A 24,923-nucleotide genomic window follows, 5' to 3' on the forward strand; every position below is an offset into this window, starting at 1 on the left:
CTTTTTCCCCCACTACACCCTTAAATTCCTCTCCTGAAGGTTAGGTGCAGAGGCTAAAACCCTGGAGCTGTCTTTGGCCAGGGCGGGCTGTGAGGTGCACTGCTTTGACCCTAGCCTGAGACAAGCCCATCTTCAAGAGTCGGACATGTGGCTCCATCGTCTCTCTGTAGACTGGCGGGACCCCAACCCAGCCATCCCCGCGCAGCGACAACGCGGCAACACCAAGAAACTGGCCACCATCCTGAATGACTTCGGACACAGACAGGTGAGAGGGCGCATTGAAAAGAGAAAGGAAGGTTATGGGTCATTGGAGAGGCGAGAATGAAAAAGGGATGTCAAGATGCATGTCTTTCACACAGTCACACGCACCCGTTTGCCATCTATGAAATCAAGTTGTTGCCACGGAAATGCAGCAATTGACTCTTTACTTCTGCATCTGCTTAAAGTCATACTGCTGAATCTACCTTAAACCAGAACATTTGTAGTTTCCCTTAGTACGAGCTGGGGTATTGAACTTTATTATCACATTAAGCTGCAGGTCAACTCCGGCAGCAGCTCTTCTCAGCACCTTCTCATCAGTCATTCCTCCAATGTCTCCTTTTTTTCTCCTCCTTTACGCTAGAGGGAAGAAAACATATTTAGAGTAATGGCTTTCATCCTTAAAACATTATTATTCAGAATATTATCGCACAGGGGTCCCCCAGGGCTGTGTAATTTTCCTCATCATATGATCTGCATACGAGATCAATGACACACACACAGAACAGACACACACACAGAACAGAGAAATGGCATGCATAAGCAAAATCACTATGTTTAATAAATCCTATGTTTTTAGTTTAGAAGAATTTTAAATGATAACTTATGGAACTGGTAAGAATAACAGCTTACAGTTTGTGTCATAATTCAGAACTGAATAGATGCATTGTCTAGGAAAGTGTGAAACAAAATTTATATATTAAGCTTTTGCATCTTATGAAATGCATTGCAACTGTCTTTGCAGTACAATACTGCAAGGCAATGGAAAACATAATCCTGAGGAATTCCTGAGGTAACTTACCCTTCTCCACCTTTTGAATTTAATCGGAAATCTTAAGTTTGAATCAAACTCCCACATAGAGAATCAATGTACCTTAATGTCATTCATTAGGCTTTAGTTATATTAATTCCTCTCTCACTTTTAACTGCATGTTTTAGAAGGCAGGTTACCTCAGCTTATTCATCATTCAATTTTTTTTTTTTGCATGAGCAACAGTTTAATCAGTGCAAATTTGAATCAAGCTCTTGAAAAGAATGCCTACAAGCCACGCATGGGTGCATAGCATTAGCAAGTACATGCTTAAAGGCATCACAGGAATGAATTCCCCTTTTGGAGCCGGAAACAAAGCTCACTATCCCTATACAAATGAGTGTGAGGAAAATTATTATGACTATGTGTGTGTGTTTGTCAGTGGGTGTATGTGTCCTTATATGTGAACAGGTTTTGCTATATTAACAGAGACACAAAAATTAAGGGCGATCAATTTTGGTGTCTGCTTATAGATAGGTGGGTTAGACGTGTATGTGCTTTTGTGTTTTACAATAGAAACATGGAAAAAAACATCCTCAACCTGTATATAAATTAGCTCAAGTGTTAGGTTCAAGGCAAAAGTTACAGTTGCAGTTAGGATACAAATGTGGGTTAGATAAAATATAAATATATAAAATGTGGTTTAGATATATAAAAGATAAATATATAAAATGTGGGTTTGATATATAAAAGATAGATATATAAAATGTGGGTTAAATATATAAAAGATAGATATATAAAATGTGAGTTAGATATATAAAAGATGTATAAAATGTGGGTTAGATATATAATAGATACATATATAAAATGTTGGTTAGATATAATGGCTAGATTAAGTTTAGGCATAGAAGTTTGGTTGTAGGGGTTAGGTTTCAGTTTAGGGTTAAGATCAGTTAAACAAAAAAAGGGCGATCAACTTAGGTTAAGTAAATGTGTGTGTGCATGTGTGTGAGAGAGAGAGAGAGACTGGCTTTTTAATGTGAGTACACAGCATGCTGAACAAACAAGTGCCATCTTTTTTTCTTGCATTGTGACAGAACAACAGCATGGAAACTGGATGAGGTCAAAATATACATTGGTTTGTGTTCCTTATCAGTGATTACACAGCTCAAAATGAATCAAAAGATGAGTCATACAACGTTCTGGTCAGTATCAAAGCCTGTCTCCATGGGGATGAACACATCACTCCAACAGTCATTCGGATGTTATGGAAATGGGTATGTTTTCTCCTATTGGACGACAGCACCAGAAGCAGGGACACTGTCTGACAATCAGGTCACTTCTCATTATCTCACATCCACAGCGTCACTAGAGGGGGAAACCTTGTGTCTCGAAAACCAGACCTTTGGCCCGAAGCAATTGGGGAATTGTAGCAGACAACGCAAAGGCACAGAGAGACTAAGGACATAGCTGTCAACATGCCTTACATTACACCCACACAGTACAGGGCACTCATAACCCAGGTTAGTGTTGTGAGGCAAAAATAAATTCAGCTGCATTTCAATTAGCACTTGAAAGAAACCATTTTGGGTCCATTAGCCAAGCTTCAGTGTCAGCTTGCTAAATCTGTTTAAAAGTTCCTCAGAAGTCAGCTAACTTGTTTTTTCGCAACTAGCGAATGAATAACAAATAGTTTTATCCCTAATCTTAAAGCAGCTTTAAGGTTAATAATTAATGGCAAGGACAGACATTTTGATCACCAATTACCATTGTCATGGAAACAGTTGCTGTCTGGCGGAGGTTGAACACAAACTTGGTGTTGCTTTTTGATGTCTGAGGGTCTTTCATTTAAGGGGAAGACCACCTCATCTGAAATAATGTTCCTCTCTTTGCAGAGAGAGGAAGATAGCAGGGTATAAGAGTTTTTAGTGGTACTATTTGAGGACACCACCTTTGGCAGCTGTTTGAAAATTGTGTAGCTAGCTGTGCAGTTGTCCAAGTAAATAGTTAGGCTTGGACCCAGACAAATATTAAGCCAAGTTGTTCTACACACTAAACACATTCAGTGCTTTTTGCTCATTAAAAAGGATGAAGCCATTCGTCTCTCCTGAGCCTAGGGCACCACAAAGAGCTCACCGCCTGAGAGAATCCTAAACCTTAAGGTATAGGCTTGTGAGTTTGTGACCCAAAGGTAAAAGACAACCTCTGATACCGATGCGCTGGGTGGATACACATTTTCTGGGGTTTTGTCAATGTTGAACTCCAGAACAATATCTGTACTAAAGGGAAAAAGTGGATGAGATGGAAGTAAAAACCAGGAAAGAAGGTCAATTGAAATCTTCAAATATAATGTGTTACTATGTATAATGTATTGGGTCGACAATTAATAATCAATTACAATTTAGCTTAGAAGCCCTACGTCCAGTATAAACATATAGTCAATCAAATATTTTATTAAACTTCTTCACACCACTGAAGGTACCGGCCTAATCTTTACTGGCTTGGAGTCACAAATGTTGCAGCTCTAAACAGACGTTGCAGTCACTGCTGCTGGCCATGAAGTGCTGTTTGAAAGAACAGCTACAGAGCCGGTGTGCTAGCTGTCAACCATCCCTCAGTTGAAACTTTCTGCTCTGCTAAATATTACACTTAATCCCAAAATGAATACACAGAAAAATGACGCATTAATCAAATTATCCTTTGATCATTGCATACTATCAAATCTCTCCCGCACCTCATCTTTACCACAACAGCAATGTAGATGACAGTTATAGACAACCCTTCAGCTGACGGTTCTACACACATACACACAGCCAGGCTCATAGAGGTGAGTCATCTCAAGCTAATCAGTGACAGGACAGATTTAAGGCTTTATTATGAAGGAATAAGACAAATCTGACAGAGAGAAAATCTGCATAACACACTGCTCAAAAACATTAAGGGAACACGGAAATCACACATCGGGTCACTGATACATAACGTCCCAGAGGTTCTCAATTGGATTCAGATCTGTGGAATGTAAGTACCAGTCAGTGGCATCAATGCCTTTATCATCCAGAAACTGCCTGCACACTCTGGCCACATGAGGCTGGACATTGTCCTGCACCAGGAGGAACCCATGGTGCAGGACATGGTAAAACCGGTCATGTTGGATGATGTTGCAGGCAGCATAACATTCCCCACGGCGTCTCCAGACTCTTTCACATGTGCTCAGTGTGTTCTCAACTGGATGCCAGTTCTCTTGCCAATTGAGCTGCTTGATGCTGGGCTGTGAGCACAGGTCCCACAAGAGGACGTCATGCCCTCATGCCACCTTCATGGAGTCTGTTTCTGACAGTTTAGTTGGAAACATGCACACCAGTAGCTTGCAGGAGGTAATTTTATAGGGCTCTGGCAGTGCTTCTCCTGTTCCACCTTGCACAAAGGAGCAAATACCAGTCTTGCTGCTGGGTTGATGCCCTTCTATGGCCCTGTCCAGCTCTCCTCGTGCAACGGCCCATCTCCTGATATCTCCTCCATGCTCTTGAGACTGTACTTGGAGACACAGTAAACTGTATCTCATCCTACACTGTTCAACCTATAAACTATTTTCAGACTGGCCCAACATAAGTTGCTTCCATTTGGATTTTTGAGGCTATGTTCACTTTTATTATGTTTAGCATTTAAAATGTATGTAACAACATGGATTTTCATGAGAGCCATAGGGATACAGAGGATTCTATTCAAAAGTATACTTGGCCAATCAAGCTATTGAACCAACTGTAAATATTTAAGACTATCCCAAATTTAAATTGCATGAAATGTTTATAAACTATAGACAATTATAATTAGCTTAATTTGCATATTGTAAATTAACCTTGAAAACTGTCTCTTCAACTGTTGAGGCTACAAAGAATTAACCAACTTTGTTTCACATGTTTAGGCTATCCTAACTTACACTAGTAAATGTTTTTCCATTATGTCTATGTTACTTACAATAATTTGCAAATGAAAATGCTTAAATTATTATTGACTATGACTGTTTTTGGTAAATATTCAACCATTCAAGCTCCAAATGAAACAATGAAAAATGAAACAAACTGTGTTGTATAGGCTGTTCCGGCCTCAAATTCCAGTATTTCTATTGACTATGACTACTAATGACCATAATTTGCATATTTAGCATTAATTTACCCTAAAACAGTGTCTATTCTAGTGTTCAAGCTAGAAAAACAAAACCCACTTTGATTCAAATTTTTTGTCCATCCCAACTTAAATGTTATTGACTATGATTTTAATAATTAGCTTAATTCTCCCACCCCAATTGCTCTATCTCCTACCCCAGCAAGGACATCATAGCCCCACCCCCACCCCTCAAAAAAACATATGGGGGTTCTTCTGGGCATGTCTGTGAGGTCGCCGACATGGCTGCCACCCTGGATCCTGGACAGGCTCCAGAGCTAGCTCTGCTTGGTCCTGGGTTTGTGGATCATTCTGTCACAGTTGTGGGTAGGCAGGACATGAGGCTCAGAGCTGAAGTACATATTTTGAATCCTTCTTCAAACAACAAAAGAAACAAAAGGAGAGCCACAAACCGAAACTGTTGCAGCACGCATAACGCAAACAGAAACAATTATCCACACCGGGTGTGGAAACAACTGAACTCTGTGGTCAGGCCCTGACTGTGGCCCCCAGGCCGTAGAGATGCCTAGAGGCCCCCAGCCAGGACCAGACAGGAATATGACTATATTAATAATCCTCATTTGCAAAATCTGTGTTAAATAATGTCTTGAACGGTTTAAGCTACAGAAACAAAACTACATTTATTCCACGTTTAGGCTATCACAACGTGTCAGTCATGAACATTTATTGACTATAATAATGTTAATTACCATAATTTTCTTAATTAATGTTATTTAACACTTAAAAATGATCAGATCCTTTCAAGCTAGAAACACCAAATCAAAATTATTTTTACTTAGTTTTGCCCTCCTAACTTCAAAGTCTTACATTTTTTTTAATGTAAACAAGCCCACCGCATTCACTTCTAACACTTTTCTAGTTTTTCATAGTTTTTTACTTGGCTCTGACTGTTGCTCCACAAATAGCTGAGCCCTTCATTGTTCATATTGTTTGATAAAATTAGCTTCGGCAGAACATTCAATATTGACGAAAAGTACTGTCTACCAAGATGGCCATTGGCATTCAACATGAGGTTCCACAGCATTTACAGCAGTTGTGCTCCCATTGAAAACAATGACCTCCGGTTTGCCATCTAGCCTACCATGTAAACCTAACCCTAAATGTAATAACTTAACCTTTATGCCTGAACCTAAAAGTACCACAATTCCAAATACTAACCCAAATTGTAAGTTTTACTCTAAACCCTAACCCCTGAGCTGGAAATATCCTTTATTCTAGAGGGGACCAGCAAAAAAAACATGTTGCTACTAATTTGTAAGGTTGTATTTACTTTGTGGGGACTTCAGGTTCAAAGGTTATAACATCCCTGTTGGTCAAGGTAGTTCTCTCAGAAGACATGTCTGTGCAATTAAGAAACATTTGGTTGCCTTTGGGAGGGAAAATCTCCACTGAGAGAAACAGAATGTACTTTTTGATTAGTTCCATCTGGATGGTATAGCTGCTATTTTGAAGGCTCAAAACTGTGTGGGATAACAAGAAAGGGTATTTCTGCACTCACTAAAGAAATAGAAAGGTCACAGTAAAGATTTATGAACCCTCATTAGCAGCATGGATTGGCTATGTTCATATGAGCTGTCAGAGAGCAAGCTGTACAGTTTCGATCATTAGTTTTATTGTAGCCCTTTGAAACCTTCCTGTTGAGACATACATAATGTAACACAATGGGTAGAGTAAGCGTTGTCATAAAGTTTTCGTTTTGCCTAGTTAACATTTAGTTTAGCACTGTTATGTTGGATGTCATGTATTTCAGGGAGGACCATCCACAACGGAGAGGAAGCAGAAGCCCCCCTAGCGTTTAAAGTCTCAGTTGCAAATTAAACGCCACATACTTCTGTGTTATTCTAGCGCAGCTAGGTTCTGTCAACATAACCAGGACTTAGCAGCCTACAGTATATTTCAAAAATATTTACAACCCATGGAATTTCCCAAATGTTTTTATTACAACATGAAATCAAAATGTTGTTTTTGCGTCTGAAAGAACTCCATAATGTCAATGTTAAAACACTACAAAATGGAAAATGTATTGAATAAGTATTCACCTCCTTTAGTTAGTATGTGGTAGAAGGACCTTTGGCAACAATTATAGCCATTTGCAGTGATTTATTTTGAGTCTTTACCAGCTTTGCACATCAGGACATTCTACTATGCAATACTGCTTAAGTCCCTTCACGTTTGATCACACATATTCTCAATAGGATTGAGGTCAAGGCTCTGACTGTTTGACTGTTTTTAAACCCCACCGGTCTGGCTTTGGCAGAATGTTTGGAGTCATTGTTCTACTGGAACATGAATTTTCTCCCAAGTCCCTTGCCGACTTCTCCGAAGGATGCAGCAAATATTTCTCTGTACTTTTCTGCATCCATTTTGCCATTGATCTTCAAGGAGTTTCCAGACCCTGACACAGAAAACCATGATGTGAGGTGTTAGGGTTGTGCCAAACAAAGCATTTAGTGGTGAGGCTCTATTTTGGTCACAACAGACCATAGAATCTTTTTCCACTTGAGTCTCCCACATGCCTTCTGGCAAACTCCAGCTGAGATTTGATGTGAGTCCAACAATGCCCCCCCCCAGTCTTCCATAAAGACAACTTTGGTGAAGCACATGCTATTGTTGCAATATATGCACAGTGTCTCTCAGCTCGGCTGTCAAAGGCTCTAACTCCTTTTGACATATGCCTTTGTGGCCCCCCTGACAAGTCTTTCTTGCCTGGATACTGATACCTGGGGGCCACAGGTGGACTCCATTCAACTAATTACGTTACTTATGAACACAACTGCCTTATAGGAAAGGGGTGAATACTTATACTCAATTCATTCTTTTCTGTTGGATATTTGTAATTAATATGGAGCAGTTGTACAGCTTATTTTATTTTTCACTTGACATTATAGAGTTTTCTTGTGTTGATCAGTGGCAAAAACTCATGATGAAATCCATTTTGATCCATGTTGTAACATAATAAAATGTGGAATAATGGGTGGATAATTCTGAGAGCCACTGTAACCTCTTTCTAGGCTTGCTTGATTTACTACAAAGGTTAATCGAAAAATAAGTTATTAAATGTTATGAAACTATATATTTCCTGTACACTCTTCCAACACCATCATCAAGGTCGCAGATGACACCCTGGTGGTAGGCCTGATTAGTGACCATGACGAGTCAGCCTACAGGGAAGAGTTCTGGTTAGATGCTAACTGCATTTCGTTGTACTGTACTGTTCAATGACAATTAAGTAGAATCTAATCTAATATATCTCCTCTTTTGAATGCAAAGGTCATATTTTGCAATCTCCAAAAATGAGTCGGGCTCTCCTCCATGCAGACTGTAGACTTGTACAACAAGTAGCGGAACAAGATGAATGACATACATTGCAATAACATATTTTGTAATGTGAATGAAGCAAAGGGTGTCTGTGAACGCATGGGACGTTCGATTGAGACAATCTCCATTTTCAAGTAGCACATTTTCATTATAATTCATTAGCTAGGTCATCTGAAGACACACAGTTCACTTTCAAACTCTTGAAGCCCTGCGTGGAAATGTCTATACTTGTTAAATGCAAGCTTTGTCCTCGAGGTGAGAAACTCATTAATAGTTTGTGTAACATTAGTGTGCTGAAAGATGAAAGATTAAACATATGCAGCTGCAAGAATGTTTTTGAGAACCTATTTGAATTTCATGCACACCTGCATACATGGATTGAAGCCAGCAAGATGTCTTAATGTATCAATGAACTGAAAGTTCTATGGAGGAATGGTCCACAATACCAAATTACTAAATATTCAGTTCACATACCTTTTCGTTACCGTACTGTTTATGTTTGAACATTTGGTCCAATGAAATAATGTAAAAGCATTGTATGATTGGGGTGTGGAAAGCTGGGTTGACAATTTGTTAAATAACCCCGGCAGAAGTGGAAGTTGGCAATATTTATTCCATGTTGGTATAAGTGGGTAGTAAAGCGCAGAGAAAACAAACTGGTGAAACAAAACGTCAGATGGAACAGTACAAGGCCAAGGAATGGAATTCACATCCAAAACATTTCAACACTGGACTCAAGGTCTAATAGATGTGCATTGAAAACAGGAAGGAGGAGTAAAATCCTATCTTGAGGCCATTATTAACAGTAATGCTAATGCTTTTTCCTACCCCGTTCTCTTCACATGCCTTAGATCACATTCATCCCCTCATATCCTGTCCTCAATTCAGATGTCCCTTCTTCTGCTTGACCTTCACCTACCCTTGCTAACCATTTCTGTTTCAACCAGTCATTATTTGACTTTCTCTCTCCCTCTTCGCCCTCCAATTCACTTCCATCAAATGTACCAGCTTACAAGTGTCTCTCCTTGTTGCTATTATTGACCCACACTTTCTACCTCTCCTTGTTTCGATCCAGGTGGATGTTCTGAAGGCAGATGTGGAAAGTGCAGAGTGGAAGATTCTGGAGAACCTGGTTCTAGAAGGTGTTCTGAGCTCAGTGGGTCAGCTACTTCTTGAAGTCCACCTCCACTGGGCAGGATTCGAGGTGGGCGGGGACAACCCCACAGTGGTGCGCTATTGGTTCAGCTTGCTGAAGGAGCTGGAGCGTGCTCACTTCCGCCTCTTTCATCACCACAGCGACCCAGCCAAGCCCCACCTCTTCCTGCACAGGAATGTTCTGAACGCCAGCAGTGCCTATACACTGGGTTGGGTAAATACTCAATGGGGAACCTGAGACCACCAACTGACACCCCTACCAACAATGAAAAAGGGAGACTGGGAACTTAATCCTGTGAAATGTAGCCAGGCTATGATGTAAAACGAGTCATCAATCACATGGGACCTTTAATGTCGAACACTTACCAAAGTACTGTACTTAAGAAACGAATGCCTAAATATCTATTGAAGTTTAGGTAGTATTTTGTGAGCTTTATTCTTTTAACAGTTTGCCTCAGTACTCTGTTCCACTTCTTCATTCCCTCCATGGTGAGTTAATTGCCTCATAAGGCACTGAGGTCCAGCTGCCGGTCAGAGCTACATCAAAGTGCCTGTGTCAGCTGGAGGTCAGTGGACGAACACTGCAGCAGCCATCCTTTTCATCATGGCCTTATCTGGGCTTGGTCCTGAGCCAGCCGGCCCTAACTGACTAAGACACCCAACTCCCTCCTGAAGAATTCTCCTCCTTAGAGGCACGGGTAATGAATAGTGAGGGGAGGGGAGGTAAGACCACGGCCCCAAATGGAAAGCCTCAAATTGTCCAGAAGATCTTCAGCAGAAAAGGGCACATGGGGCTAGGGGCGTAAGACAGAGGCCGAGGGTGAGAACGCATCATTTAGCCCAGGAATGAGTGTCAGTGGGAAGCAACTGACAAGGCTGGGAGGAGAGCGGGCTGGAGGTTACAAAGACTCAAACATTTCTCTGGGAGGAGAGACTGTGCCTTCTGTAGAGAGACAGACACACTGATTGTCTGTTCAGAGATGGGCAAAGCAGGGTTTCAGGGGTAACCACTGTCAAGTGTACCTCCAAAAATCAAATCACTCACTTCTGATTTGTGTCAGTAGACAATTAACATGTATGAGAACCATTAAAATACTTGTTTGAAAAGTCTTAAAGAAAACATTGTGGGAGACAGCATGCCTGATAAAATTTCACATGTTAGGTTATCTGATAGCAAATCCAAAATATGGTGAAAGCGTGTGTGCATTTCAGTCACGTGCGTCCTGCTGTTTTCCCAATCTTTCTCAAACCTTCATCATCCCCTTCAGTCTCTCTTCTCAGCTTCAATCGGCAGCTCTCTAAACACGTTTGTCAGCAAAAAAACGGTGGGCCCAGTTGAGACAGAGATTTCAAGGATGAATACAATGTGACTATTCATTAAAATGTAATAAACCTGACTGTTTAATGTGGCTAACCTTTTTTCTTCCCATAGAATGGTTTGTGTTCATTTAATAGAGTGAAAGGTACGGTTACTAAAGACAAAAAAATCCTAAGAAATTGATAGAAAATCTGACATTTGACAGCAAATGATGGAAGTATGAAAACAACTCGACTTGATTTCTCAAAAGGCAAAATGTACAAAATATTTAATTTCACAAAAGGAACAGTGATACATTGAGAAAATGGTTTCAAAAACAAGGAAAAAGCTAAATAATTTTTCACGGAATAAATCACTGCAAATTATACTGACATCACTGACTAAAATGGAAAAATAAAATCAAACCAATCAAAGAGAAGGCTGAAAACTCACAACTGTTTGGCAAGTGTGAATGTTTATCTCCATGTATACATCTGTGTTGACATCCTTGTTAAGTCAATCCACCAGTGTCTATTTAGATCAAAATATAACCCCTGATGAAAAAACTGGACTGGATACCAGCCCTTTGGCATGCCATTATAATATTGAAAATACATGACACAAAAAGACCCCCTAGCCCCAAACTACAGGGAGTCCATCTGCGTCCCCCCCGTCTCTAGTCCCAGAGTTTGATCTGTCCGTCCCATCCGCAGGTAATGACCTTGGAGGTCTCGTGGGGGTGCCAAAGGGCGCTGATGCACACCTTATCGTGGGCCTTGATCCGGTGGTACAGCTTGGTCGTCTTCCAGTCCCAGATATTCAGCTTCCCATCCGCATCGCCTGACACCACGTAGCTACAGGAGAGAGGGAGAGAAAAGGAGACAAGATTGAAGGGGGAGAGAGCGCAAGAAGGAGGTTACGCTCCCAGCTAAAAATGACTGCTGCTCCATTTCACCTGACAGGTGTTGTGAATATAGGTCTCTGCTTAAAGCGGGGGTTACTCAACGTTCCCATGGTTACGGAAAGAGAGACTTGACAGCACCTGCCGGAAGCGGTTCGATATGGAGCACGGGTGGAGGGGGGCATCGTGGGGTGGAGGGGGGCATCGTGGGGTGGAGGGGGGCATCGTGGGGTGGAGGGGGGCATCGTGGGGTGGAGGGGGGCATCGTGGGGTGGAGGGGGGCAACATGGGGTGGAGGGGGGCAACATGGGGTGGAGGGGGGCATCGTGGGGACGTGGGTGAGAAGGTTCTTAATTGGATTTTGTGCTAAAGCAAGGGCCTGTAGGTAAGGGCCTGAATAACTCTGTTGGTGGTGTGTATATTTGGCTAAGCGCTTTGTAGACATGTGCTGGTGGCAGAGCTGCCCTTTCAGTTTCAATGGAGCAAGGCGGGGAACCAAATGATATCCAGACGAGCGGCGCTTGTGAAAGCTGCTCCCCGGGGAACACTGTGTGGAATAAATACAAGGAAGATGCAGGACGCAGAGCGCTTCTTACAAGACGACGCGCAGATGTATTTTGAATACCTACAGTTAACAGTTCCACAGGTATTTAGCAAAAAAGAAAATTGATCAACAAAATGTATTGTAATTATATAGAACCCCCCCCACCCCAGGTACATTTGATGATGCAAAATAAAAAACTAAATGATTTGAAAACATGCTTCAACCATTGTTTTACATTTCCCACTTACAAAGCTAGATGAACCCCTAGGGGCGGTGACCCTGAACACAAGACCACCAGGGAGGTCGCTCATCTCTATTGCAAAAACGTAGCAAGACTGCTTGCAGTGATGTGACTGTGGACCCACCTCATGTCTGGAGAGAAGTCCACCTGGCATGCATAGCCAGCCACCATGTGGCCCTTGAAGATCTTCTTCTTGTTCAGACGGAAACGGTTCTGGGCACCAAAGATCAGGATCTGATTATCCATGGACTGGCAGGCCAGCCACTTACCTACAGGAGGATGGGGAAGAGAAGTTTGATATTGAGCTTTTTTTTTGTTGTTTTAGTATGAGCATGCTTGGGTTCGGGGTCGAACACAGTTCAGAACATCTCCAGTATGGTGGGCCTGGGCAAAAAGTATTTCAGAACGGTTTTCACTGTTTTTACAGTGTGAAAGTAACTAATGCGTTTAATGCTTGAAATGAATTGTGCAAATCTCTCAGGCAGACTGAGCATGTAAAAAAAAAACAGGTTGGTTGAGCTAAACGAGGTGTGTGTGTGAACTCATCTCTTCGCCCTGACAGCTTAAGAGAAAGATAAAGGCCTGAGCTTTGGAAAACATCAAAACCCTTTTGATGACAGAATGCTGACTTGGCAACGCGTTTCTGGCAGTGCACTTTGAGTGCACTACTTTTTAGGGTGTGCCATTTGGGATTTCTTTTTTTTTTTTTTTATCTGCATCGGATGTTTGGTTAACTGTAAATGCCTCCTGCCTCTGCTCCTTAGACGCTGTGACACAAAAGCTGGCTTGGCAGCCGTGCCAAAGCATTTCACAAAACAACAGTTCTTGAGGTAAAAACTAAAATATAATGGTATTTGTTCATGCGTGTTTGGGAGCGTATTCCACTCGGTGTGTGCGCTGCCTTTCCAAGCTCCTCCCTAATGTCCCAGAGAAGGAGCACCTCACAAAATGACAACAGCCGTCTCTGGGCGAAAAACATAAAAACAACCCTGACCTCCTATATAAATGAAATGACAATGACAGAGGAAGAAAGGCTCTGTGCGGGGTCCCGAGCAAGACTGCATGCTGGCAGCCATTAGGGAAGTGGCTGCTGCGGGGGAACGACCTAGAGTGCTTGGCTCCCCCAGTGAGAGTTCATCAATTGTTTAGACTGGGGGTGTCAAACCCATTTTTCACTCAAAGGAGAAACAATCCATGTCAGGACAAATATGAACACGGCTCAGGGGGAGATGTGATGGGTAGGGCAACTGTGGGCATGCGAGGGGCTGAAAGGCTACGTGCCGGAGTATGCGCACGCGCGTCCACTTACCGTTGGGGGAGAGCGTTACAGCTGGCATGGAGTGCATACTGGGTTCAGCAATGTATTTGAAGTCCACGGGAATGTCCCTATAAAACAAAAGAAGCCGTGGTCACAGAATGCTTGTTGCGGTCAAGAGCTGAACACGGGTCTGCCTCGACATCACCGGAATTACTACCGACAGTCGGTCCGTGGCAACAGAAAGACGAGAGATGTGCGCGGGGGGGGGGCGGGGGTTGTCGAGGCAGCTTGGGCTTGTGTCGAGTAAGGACATGATTCTAGCCGAGATCAAAGCTATACGGTACGGCTGGCATCCAGATGAAGTTGTCATTATGGATTTAAAAGTGAGGAAGCGCGCATGTCTCAACCCTGCTCCTATCCTGGTTTCCCGTTTACTCCCTCCCCCCAACCTTCAGGGTGAAACGGGTCTGTTACCCATGTTGGTCAAAGGTAGGTTTGCCCAATCGTGTTGATGCAGATCTGGCTGGCATCCTCTGGGTTCCCTCAAAAACCAGTTTAGCCTGATTTAGCATTTCATTATTAGAATCAGGAACAGGTCCATGGTTGAGAAAGTCTGATCTACAGTCTACAGAGCATCAATCCAACCCTATAATCCTGTCCTGTGTGAATGAGACAGTCAAGCAGCAGGGCAAGTAGGGACAAGTGTGGCGACAAAATTAACCCTCCATGTGATAGGCTGCACGTTGTATAATGATGGACTATCTGCGACTATGGCTGTTTAGAGTAGCAGGGCTGCTAAGCTAGACTGCATGAACAACATTTAACTAAGACAGTACAGATACAACACCAAACTGGTGCCAAAAGGATTGCGACAGCAATTCTAAAAACTGAGAATACAGCAACAAACTAAGTCAAAGCATTAAGAGTAAGTCAACAACTGTCTATCAGCCTGAATAACCTTTATCACGTAACATGTACAGCACATGTAGTCAATAGAAGGATTAGACAAACACGCACGAAAACGGGTACACTGAGCGAGCCCTGGCTGACGTCCGGAGCAATACAGAGTCAAGCCAAACAAATTCTCTGAACACAAACAGAACACGTCCACTTTCCAAATATAACTCTGCTCTGTTCTCAATGTGTCTGTGAGGCTGGAAAAGAGATGGATAGAGCTGGGGGGGAGATGGGGGTTGAGAGGGAACTAGAAGGGCAGGAGAAACAGCACCAGAGTTTGGAGTGGACTGCTGTTCTCTCGTCCCAGTATGTGGTATTCATAAATCTCCAACCTTCTGGTAGTGCAGTCTTTTTTCTTTTTTTCCCGACATTCTTCAGGATGAACCTGATTGAACTTCGATTTGAACTTCGGCACACAAAGTTGTTCCACATAAACATTAATCAACGTAAGTAGAGCACTTACGTCTTTTACAGCTGAACACAGGTCTGACGCATCTTTTGTGAACCGTATTTCTTCAAATGTTAGTTTCAGAGGGAACAATGAACTCAGGGAAGGACGGGTGCCAGTAACAGGAAGTCAAACATTTGAGCTGTTTATTTGAGCAGTTTTAATTACATTGCCACTTTACCCGTTACTTTTTGGTTTAGGGATCCTCAAAGCAACACTTCACCTGTAGACGTTTGGAACAGAAACCAACATTTAACGCATTTTCCCCATTCACATGTAGACAAACATCGGAACATACAGTAAATCTGTGAGATTTTGTTGGTCAGACATGTGCCATGTGCACACTCCCTGCCCTGCAGCATACTGGCATGAATAGGGGATGTTGATTCGCAGATGGGTGCGCCACTGCAGATAATAGCAGAGGGTCTTTTAATTTGGGCTTGTTCACATCACGAGAAAAAAAAGAGGCAAGACACACTTATTTTGGTTTTAAGTTAAAGATGACCAGACTGCGTTTCTAACAGCTCTGTTTCTTTGGTGAGACCTGTTCATTCTACCAGGAGGTGGAGGAATTTGTTGGCACACAACCACGCTCCATGCCTCTGCATGTGTTAAGGTGATTGCGGCAGAGGAAGACCAGGAAAATGAAGCCTAAGGTTATAATACGGCTTTGTGTAGCTAAATATACGTTATACGGGTTATGTTATGTATGAAACGATGGATAGACAGGGACCGTTAAGGGGCAGGTCACCCCTCTGTTCACAAGGTACACAATCCCTTTGTCTGCTCGTCTGTCTATATATAAAACGGTACAATTGGCTCTTGTTTACTCTGTCATAATCTAAAAAGGCTCTCATCTACCAACAGACAGCCTCCTAAAGAGGGCTTTCCTCTGTGTCTCTGCACCGGGTGAACAACCGCTCATTCCAAATGGCTCAGAGGAGCCCACTCAGCCTCTACATCTGTGTCAGTGATATGTGACTCTGTGTTTATTTCTGCCCAATTCATCTGAGCTGGGTTGTTAGGCTCTCTCTAATCCATCAGTTTTGGTTCTCTTACAGGGGAAATGGTGTGCCGAGGTGGGACATTAAAGGGGCATTTCATCCTGGGGGACCCTTAGGTGGCTTTTTATCATGAGATCTGTTTCACACGTAATTTTGCAGAAGAAGCAAGGGGTATGGGCTTTGTGGGCATTCCCCTTTAGTAAATGTAGTCTTGGTTTCATTTCGCAAAGCCTCCACGCAAAACCAATGGAATAAGTTGGTTTGTGTGCAGTCGGATATGTCCTTGTTTGATAGAGCCATTGGATGTCCTTAAGTCATGCTTGAATTAGCCGCATCTCAAGAGGTTTCCATAACCTAAAAGACTACAACAATGTAGAGGCAGCACTTTCTGCCCTGGCAGCGCTTTCTGCTCTGGCTTTTTTGAATGTCCTATTCTTATTTTATTTTTCATTCAAGGTAGAAAGCTAACTAGTCAGCTTTATGCAACACAATGACTACTTATCAAGGCTGAGGTTGGATTTAGTGTTTTGCCATGTGCTTTTACATGTTGATACTGAACCGAATGTTTGAACTGGAATGAAATGAAGATATCAGACAGAGGGAGATATGGTGGGAGACTAAGCAAAACAAGGATGCATTCTCTACAATAAAAGGACAGGTCTTACTTGGAAGGGTCAATGCCAGCATGACTAATGATCGCATTTTGCATCACAGACATTTTAGGTGTACATGAATTGGAAAAGGCAGCTGATGCCAGCCTTATTAATTAATTAAAAAAACCACTGGGGTACATATTCTCTGGCCAAAAAACTGTGAAAGAACACTTGTCATTGAGCTAGTTAAACTAAAGTACTAAGCAAGGTACAGAACGCCACAGGAGCATGATGAACTTGGTTGTTTCAAAACATTTCTACTATTAAAAATATATATCTACTACTACATGTGTGTTAATGTTTTGTTCCCTGGGAACTGTGCTATAAATGTGTCTGTAAACAATACAACACCTACATTCGCAATGAATGCCTTGTTATTTTTATCAGTAGACAAATATAGAGGAAGTTGAAACTGCTGGATTTACCTGCAAAATTCCAATTTGCTTGTTTATGAGTTGAATAAAGGTTGTACTGCATGTACATTTGTAATTTGTATGTTAAGTTGCTGAGCTATGACATAATGCACCTTTCAAAGCCTTTTGTTGGCAAAGGTTCTCTCAACCATAAACTTCCCACAAATACCCCTGGGAGGAACCCTAATGAGTGTGCAATCTACTCAGACCCAACACTCCTGATGCCAAACAACGCACAGTTCAACCCCAACTAGCACACCTGGACATACAAGTCACAACATCTGACTTATTTAGAAAAAGCACAGATCAAAAACACTTAGCTTACCTATCCATCAACTCCACAGGGTAAAGTGAATGTTCCACTGAATATGTACATTTGACAGAAGGTTGAAATAGTAGAGCAATTCAAAGAAAAAGGGTACAATCAGACATGGCTAAACTGTGCAAAAGACACGCTCAATAGGTTCCTAGAACACAACCACTACATAAACATAGAAGCGCGCTAGCCAGAAATTCCACCCAGTTGGGAACCACCTACAAAAAGCCCAGAAATATTAGGTATTGTCAAGAAACATTGGCACATTTTGCCCTCAGACCAAGCCTTAGGAAACACATTCCAGCATCCAACTTTTCCATAGAGCATAAAAGATCGGATTAGAGAACATAAAAGATTGGATTTCAAGATCAGCTTGATCTAATATAAAACCAGTAACTATAAACGAGGAAACAGCATTCAGTGCTACTACATCAAATGCATAAAAAGCTTTTCCCAACCCAAGACATTAATAAAATCAACCACTAATTGCATCTCCCATAAAGTCGTCCATGTTATTTGCCCATGCAGCTAGTTTTATGTAGGAGAAACATTAAGGGAACTAGAATGTGTGAAAACAGTAGAACATCCAGCAGTCAGGTCCCAACAGTCAATCTTTCTGTGCAGAACCCCTATAATTACGATAGCCTAGTCACAGAAAAAAAAGAAACCTATGTACTGCAGATTCCATGTCCATTAAACTGTAGACTTCTGCATCTCTATATTTTGTATTCTTCTGTGTTGTCTGTACCAACCCACGGTCAAATTACGGAGTACACCTTTAAGACAGAGGACCTATCAGCAGCAGTCTACCATACACTAATGTGGCCTCTTAGATGTTTGCACAGTCTTTGTTTGATTATTCTGATTAAAGGGATAGTTTGTGCCAAGATCATTTTGTCTCTGTACTTACTTCCATTTAGGGTTCTTATAGATGGTATTACCATAACATAAGGAAAACCTTTAATAGGGTTGAAACCTAGAGAGTAACCAGAGAGAGATGACTGGTCCTGCTCTGGTTGTGCCGTGTGAATATTATAAGAGTACATGACGTTTTAAGGGAATGTTGTTCAGGTATACATTTACACATTCAGATGAAAATCAGGTTAGGGATGTCACAATTCATTTTCTGATAGCAATTCCTCAGGAGTGGATAATAGCACTGAGCCTTTTCCTGCTATGACTAACTTTCAGTAGTATCAATTGTACCAGAGCATAAATGCATAAACTTCTCTGCAAGAGGTATTCTTCAAACTCACTCCTGTAAATGTTTGACTCAAGATTCTACTGTGCCTCTTTCAAGTTTTCAGGTAAACATCAGAGCATGTCAGGCTATTTTCATAATAATATGACATTTCAACTCTGGCTGCTAATGTACAGCCAAGATGAGCCCAAGATGGACAAGACGGGGTCAGGATAATATTGGCATGCTGTTGTCACTCTCACAAAAACACCAGTAGTGCATTGCTTTTATTTATTTATTTCAAAGCTATGATTATTGGTAAAATTGCCATTTTATGTTATAAAATCTAAAACAAAGCTGTTATTTGGCGAGAAATTTTTCTAAGCACCTAGCAGTGATCCTTATAAAGGAAAATACATTTTAATTTAAAACAATACTCTTGATTTATTATACTTTTTGCAATGGTATTGAATCGAGAATTGTTTAATTTAATTGATATTATAAAGTTCTAAATTATTGTATTGTGACATCCTTACAGCAGGTCAATAAATATACGAAGTTGGGCTATGGCATTCCAATCAGCTACACAACCAGGTGGACTTTAGAAAGGGACAAGTAGGTGGACTTGGACAGCAGCTGTCGGAAGGCAGAATCTAGACCAGCAACAACAAGGATTGTATATATTGCTTCTTTAATCTGCAACATGGACCAAGCCAACTCGCATTCCAGACTACAATGCTAAAGTGACAGCTGTCATCCCCAGAACCCGCTTCCAGCAAGTCAATCCTACTGCTAAAACACAGGATATTACAGAACGCTACATAACTGACGTTTTTCTTTGATGAAAACACTGATCCCAGTGAAACTTCAATCCCCAGTCACCAGGTCTTAAATATTTATAATCTCAGCGAGATAAACACACCAGTGTTTGTTTACTGCTGGGGGGGAACTCATTTGCAAGTTGATTGGCATTTGAGCAGAAATACAACATGAAACACTTTTTTCTCAAACAGAAATGTCATAAATGAATAAATAAATCCAAAGGCAGAGCAAGAGCCCGAAAGGCCAGGGATGCATCCGGAAGACAAACGGATGTCCGTGGAACTCAACCAACCGTAGTGAACTTCATATGACCACTCAACCAACCGTAGTGAACTTCATATGACCACTCAACCAACCGTAGTGAACTTCATATGACCACTCAACCAACCGTAGTGAACTTCATATGACCACTCAACCAACCGTAGTGAACTTCATATGACCACTCAACCAACCGTAGTGAACTTCATATGACCACTCAACCAACCGTAGTGAACTTCATATGACCACTCAACCAACCGTAGTGAACTTCATATGACCACTCAACCAACCGTAGTGAACTTCATATGACCACTCAACCAACCGTAGTGAACTTCATATGACCACTCAACCAACCGTAGTGAACTTCATATGACCACTCAACCAACCGTAGTGAACTTCATATGACCACTCAACCAACCGTAGTGAACTTCATATGACCACTCAACCAACCGTAGTGAACTTCATATGACCACTCAACCAACCGTAGTGAACTTCATATGACCACTCAACCAACCGTAGTGAACTTCATATGACCACTCAACCAACCGTAGTGAACTTCATATGACCACTCAACCAACCGTAGTGAACTTCATATGACCACTCAACCAACCGTAGTGAACTTCATATGACCACTCAACCAACCGTAGTGAACTTCATATGACCACTCAACCAACCGTAGTGAACTTCATATGACCACTCAACCAACCGTAGTGAACTTCATATGACCACTCAACCAACCGTAGTGAACTTCATATGACCACTCAACCAACCGTAGTGAACTTCATATGACCACTCAACCAACCGTAGTGAACTTCATATGACCACTCAACCAACCGTAGTGAACTTCATATGACCACTCAACCAACCGTAGTGAACTTCATATGACCACTCAACCAACCGTAGTGAACTTCATATGACCACTCAACCAACCGTAGTGAACTTCATATGACCACTCAACCAACCGTAGTGAACTTCATATGACCACTCAACCAACCGTAGTGAACTTCATATGACCACTCAACCAACCGTATTGAACTTCATATGACCACTCAACCAACCGTAGTGAACTTCATATGACCACTCAACCAACCGTAGTGAACTTCATATGACCACTCAACCAACCGTAGTGAACTTCATATGACCACTCAACCAACCGTAGTGAACTTCATATGACCACTCAACCAACCGTAGTGAACTTCATATGACCACTCAACCAACCGTAGTGAACTTCATATGACCACTCAACCAACCGTAGTGAACTTCATATGACCACTCAACCAACCGTAGTGAACTTCATATGACCACTCAACCAACCGTAGTGAACTTCATATGACCACTCAACCAACCGTAGTGAACTTCATATGACCACTCAACCAACCGTAGTGAACTTCATATGGCCACTCAACCAACCGTAGTGAACTTCATATGGCCACTCAACCAACCGTAGTGAGCTTCATATGACCACTCAACCAACCGTAGTGAGCTTCATATGACCACTCAACCAACCGTAGTGAGCTTCATATGACCACTCAACCAACCGTAGTGAACTTCATATGACCACTCAACCAACCGTAGTGAACTTCATATGACCACTCAACCAACCGTAGTGAACTTCATATGACCACTCAACCAACCGTAGTGAACTTCATATGACCACTCAACCAACCGTAGTGAGCTTCATATGACCACTCAACCAACCGTAGTGAGCTTCATATGACCACTCAACCAACCGTAGTGAGCTTCATATGACCACTCAACCAACCGTAGTGAGCTTCATATGACCACTCAACCAACCGTAGTGAGCTTCATATGACCACTCAACCAACCGTAGTGAACTTCATATGACCACTCAACCAACCGTAGTGAACTTCATATGACCACTCAACCAACCGTAGTGAACTTCATATGACCACTCAACCAACCGTAATGAACTTCATATGACCACTCAACCAACCGTAGTGAACTTCATATGACCACTCAACCAACCGTAGTGAACTTCATATGACCACTCAACCAACCGTAGTGAGCTTCATATGACCACTCAACCAACCGTAGTGAGCTTCATATGACCACTCAACCAACCGTAGTGAGCTTCATATGACCACTCAACCAACCGTAGTGAACTTCATATGACCACTCAACCAACCGTAGTGAGCTTCATATGACCACTCAACCAACCGTAGTGAGCTTCATATGACCACTCAACCAACCGTAGTGAACTTCATATGACCACTCAACCAACCGTAGTGAACTTCATATGACCACTCAACCAATCGTAGTGAGCTTCATATGACCACTCAACCAATCGTATTCCACACTATTACTTGCAGTACACTGTGTGGCAAGGTGTGCAGTTTCTTCTCATCTAGGCCACTGCCGAGACACATCTACATGCCAGAGGTAATGCCGTATTTAAATGAAGCATGGACGAGTTATGCAATAAAGCTACTTATCGACATCGGAAGGCAGAAGGTTACAAGTCTCGCTGTGACTCACCACTCCCAGACGCGAAGGGACTTGTCGTCTGACGTGCTGACGAAGCGGCGGTTCTCATCCACGAACGTGATGGTGTTGACTGCTCCCAGGTGACGATCATACTCCTGAACAACCTCTCCAGTCCTCACATCCCACTGGGCGAAGTTAAAACACACAAGTGAATTACAGAAACTCAAACACCTGCAGTGGATTCCAACCATTTCCCCAGCGCACCATTTTTCACATTTAAAAAAAATTCACACCCACAGATGCATGCATTATCCTATATTAAATGCATAATAGTTTGATTTGGTAGGATGTAGTGAATGAGCTACCCACTCTCTTCCACTATTCTCCAGATAAAAATGACAGCTGGTGGCCTATCTTGATCACATACTATATAAAACCACCAAATCCCAATTTCTTTAATTGATTTTAGCTCCAGTGCTGAAAATCATAGACAATCAAAACATATTTTAGATTTAAATCTCCTTCTGGAATTTTATAGCTTCATTCTAATCACTTAAGATCCCCCTCATGAAACATTGGTGCTCCACAATGGGGGGGGGGGGGGGGGCAACCCCAAGGTTGGGAACCCCTGCCCACACCAATAGCACAGTTATTGGGTACAAACAACTTCTGAGACTGCGAAAATCAGCTGAGAAAATGTGAGAGAAAGAAACAGAGTTCACATAGACATTTAATTGCTGCTAAGCTGTTTTTAATTGCTTCTCCAATTAGGGGACAGTACTTAAGTGGTTGTCTTCAACAGACCTCTTGGTTCTCTGCCCTGGGCCACGAATCGTAGTCCATGATTAATGACTTGCTCTAGTCCTGTCGCTTCACGCACACGCCTACCTACCTACTTACCTGCTGGCAACACAGCCCTGCGAGAGGAGTGCATTTCACACTATCTAAGCTCCGCTGTAGTGTGTGTTTGTGTGTCATGCCAGTACCTGGACAATCTTCTTATCAGACATGCCGGCCACGAAAAGGTTCTGCTTGTCCTCGTCAGGGTTGAACTTCACGCAGTATGGCACCTTTCTGTTAGTGAAGCGGGAGATGCACTGGCCTGTGGAGGGGACAATTGAAAGGTTTTAAAACAGCCTGTACAGACAGGATGTTACCATGACATGCACAACACCCCACTAACCTCACCCAGGAGCAACGACTCCTTCAATTCACTTGATGAATCGATTAACTTAAATAAAACATTTGTAGTTTTTCGTCCATCAATTGCAGGCTCGGAAAATGTATATGAAATGGAACCACTGAGACTGTAGTGCTATGACCAGGCATTGATCCTGTAGAGCAGTGGAGGACTAGTCTCCATACTGCCCTCTGCTGGGAGAGTACAGAGTCCTTAGTCCCACCAGTAAAGAGGTGTCACACATTCTTGGAGGGCCGAGGGTCTGCAGGTATTTGCTCCTGATAGATTAATTAAGGTCAATAGTAAGTTAGGAGCTCCCGTCATCTGGTGTTCTAGGTCTTTACTAGACACAAAGTTTCAAGAGGAAATGAAAAGTAACATTGTATATTGCTCAATTTCACATTTGTTTCTTCAATTAATCAAAATATGACAAGTGAAATATTGAAAAGAATCTCTAGCGTGGTTAATAGAGGTCTTAGCTAGCGGAAAATGTAAAATCAACCAAGCATGTAAACAAAAAATTTCAGAAAATCTCACTTTAGTAATGTCAGTGTTTTTCCTCACACAGGGCTTCTAAAAATGCATCTTTTGGCGCTACACTCTCGGCTAGACTACAGAGTGCACTGGCAGCGCTGTCCTGCAAACAGCAATAAGCAAACCCGCATTCTGAACCGACCTGTCTCTGTGTCCCAGAGTTTGAGGTAGCGGTCGTAGGCTGCACTCATGTACTGAGTCCCTGTGTTGTTGAAGCAGATATCCCGCACCGCTTTGCTGTGGCCTGGGGGAGAAAGAAACACATTTTATGTACTGTATATAACAATGTGTCCACACCTCATGTTCTGTTCTTTTATAGCCCCTGACCCCACCGCCTTTTGTATGACATTTTTGGGCTATAAAATGACAGAAGAATAAAGTGTGACAGAGAGACAAAATGGAGCCGGGCCTCTGGTAGAAGATGGGAAGGGGAGGGGTGTATTGAAACAAGCATAACCGTGAAGGGGATATGGAGGGGAGAAGATGAGTGCTCCCCCCCCCCCATCTAATTTCTACATTCTCTCTCTTCCACATCTATCCTCTACATTATACTTTCTCTGCTACATTATCTCTTTCGCACTATAATCTTGCTCTTCCTCTACAAATTCTGTTTATCAATACAATTTGTATTTATTGGTGTGGGAAACATTTGTTTGTGTTGCCAAAGCAGAAAATAAGCCAGATAATAAAGGGTGAAAACCAAAATAAAAATCGGAGGTTTCAGGCACAGGCGTGCGCACACACACACACACACACACACACAAAAGAATGAGACAAGCTTAGTTCAGCCGGCCCGCGAATAGAAAGG

General features: G+C 42.2%; 2 protein-coding genes across 2 annotated transcripts in view; one reads left to right on the forward strand and one right to left on the reverse strand.

Moving 5' to 3' along the window:
• mettl24 (methyltransferase like 24) overlaps window positions 1-11,073 on the forward strand; it is a 58,367-nt gene extending 47,294 nt beyond the window's left edge. Inside the window, exons 4-5 of the mRNA XM_010882120.3 lie at window positions 40-265; window positions 9,585-11,073. Of these exons, the coding sequence (XP_010880422.2) occupies window positions 40-265; window positions 9,585-9,902 (544 nt within the window). The 3' untranslated portion in view covers window positions 9,903-11,073. The remainder of the gene's footprint in view (window positions 1-39; window positions 266-9,584) is intronic.
• Window positions 11,074-11,417: 344 nt separating this feature from the next.
• cdc40 (cell division cycle 40 homolog (S. cerevisiae)) overlaps window positions 11,418-24,923 on the reverse strand; it is a 29,437-nt gene continuing 15,931 nt past the window's right edge. The window contains exons 10-15 of the mRNA XM_010882121.4: window positions 24,258-24,359; window positions 23,388-23,503; window positions 22,453-22,586; window positions 13,957-14,033; window positions 12,772-12,916; window positions 11,418-11,815 (exon numbers count right to left, since the gene is read on the reverse strand). Coding sequence (XP_010880423.1) covers window positions 11,638-11,815; window positions 12,772-12,916; window positions 13,957-14,033; window positions 22,453-22,586; window positions 23,388-23,503; window positions 24,258-24,359 — 752 coding nt within the window. The 3' untranslated portion in view covers window positions 11,418-11,637. The remainder of the gene's footprint in view (window positions 11,816-12,771; window positions 12,917-13,956; window positions 14,034-22,452; window positions 22,587-23,387; window positions 23,504-24,257; window positions 24,360-24,923) is intronic.

The sequence above is a fragment of the Esox lucius genome, chromosome 18, assembly GCF_011004845.1.
Source record: "Esox lucius isolate fEsoLuc1 chromosome 18, fEsoLuc1.pri, whole genome shotgun sequence".
Classification (NCBI taxonomy): Eukaryota; Metazoa; Chordata; class Actinopteri; order Esociformes; family Esocidae; genus Esox; species Esox lucius.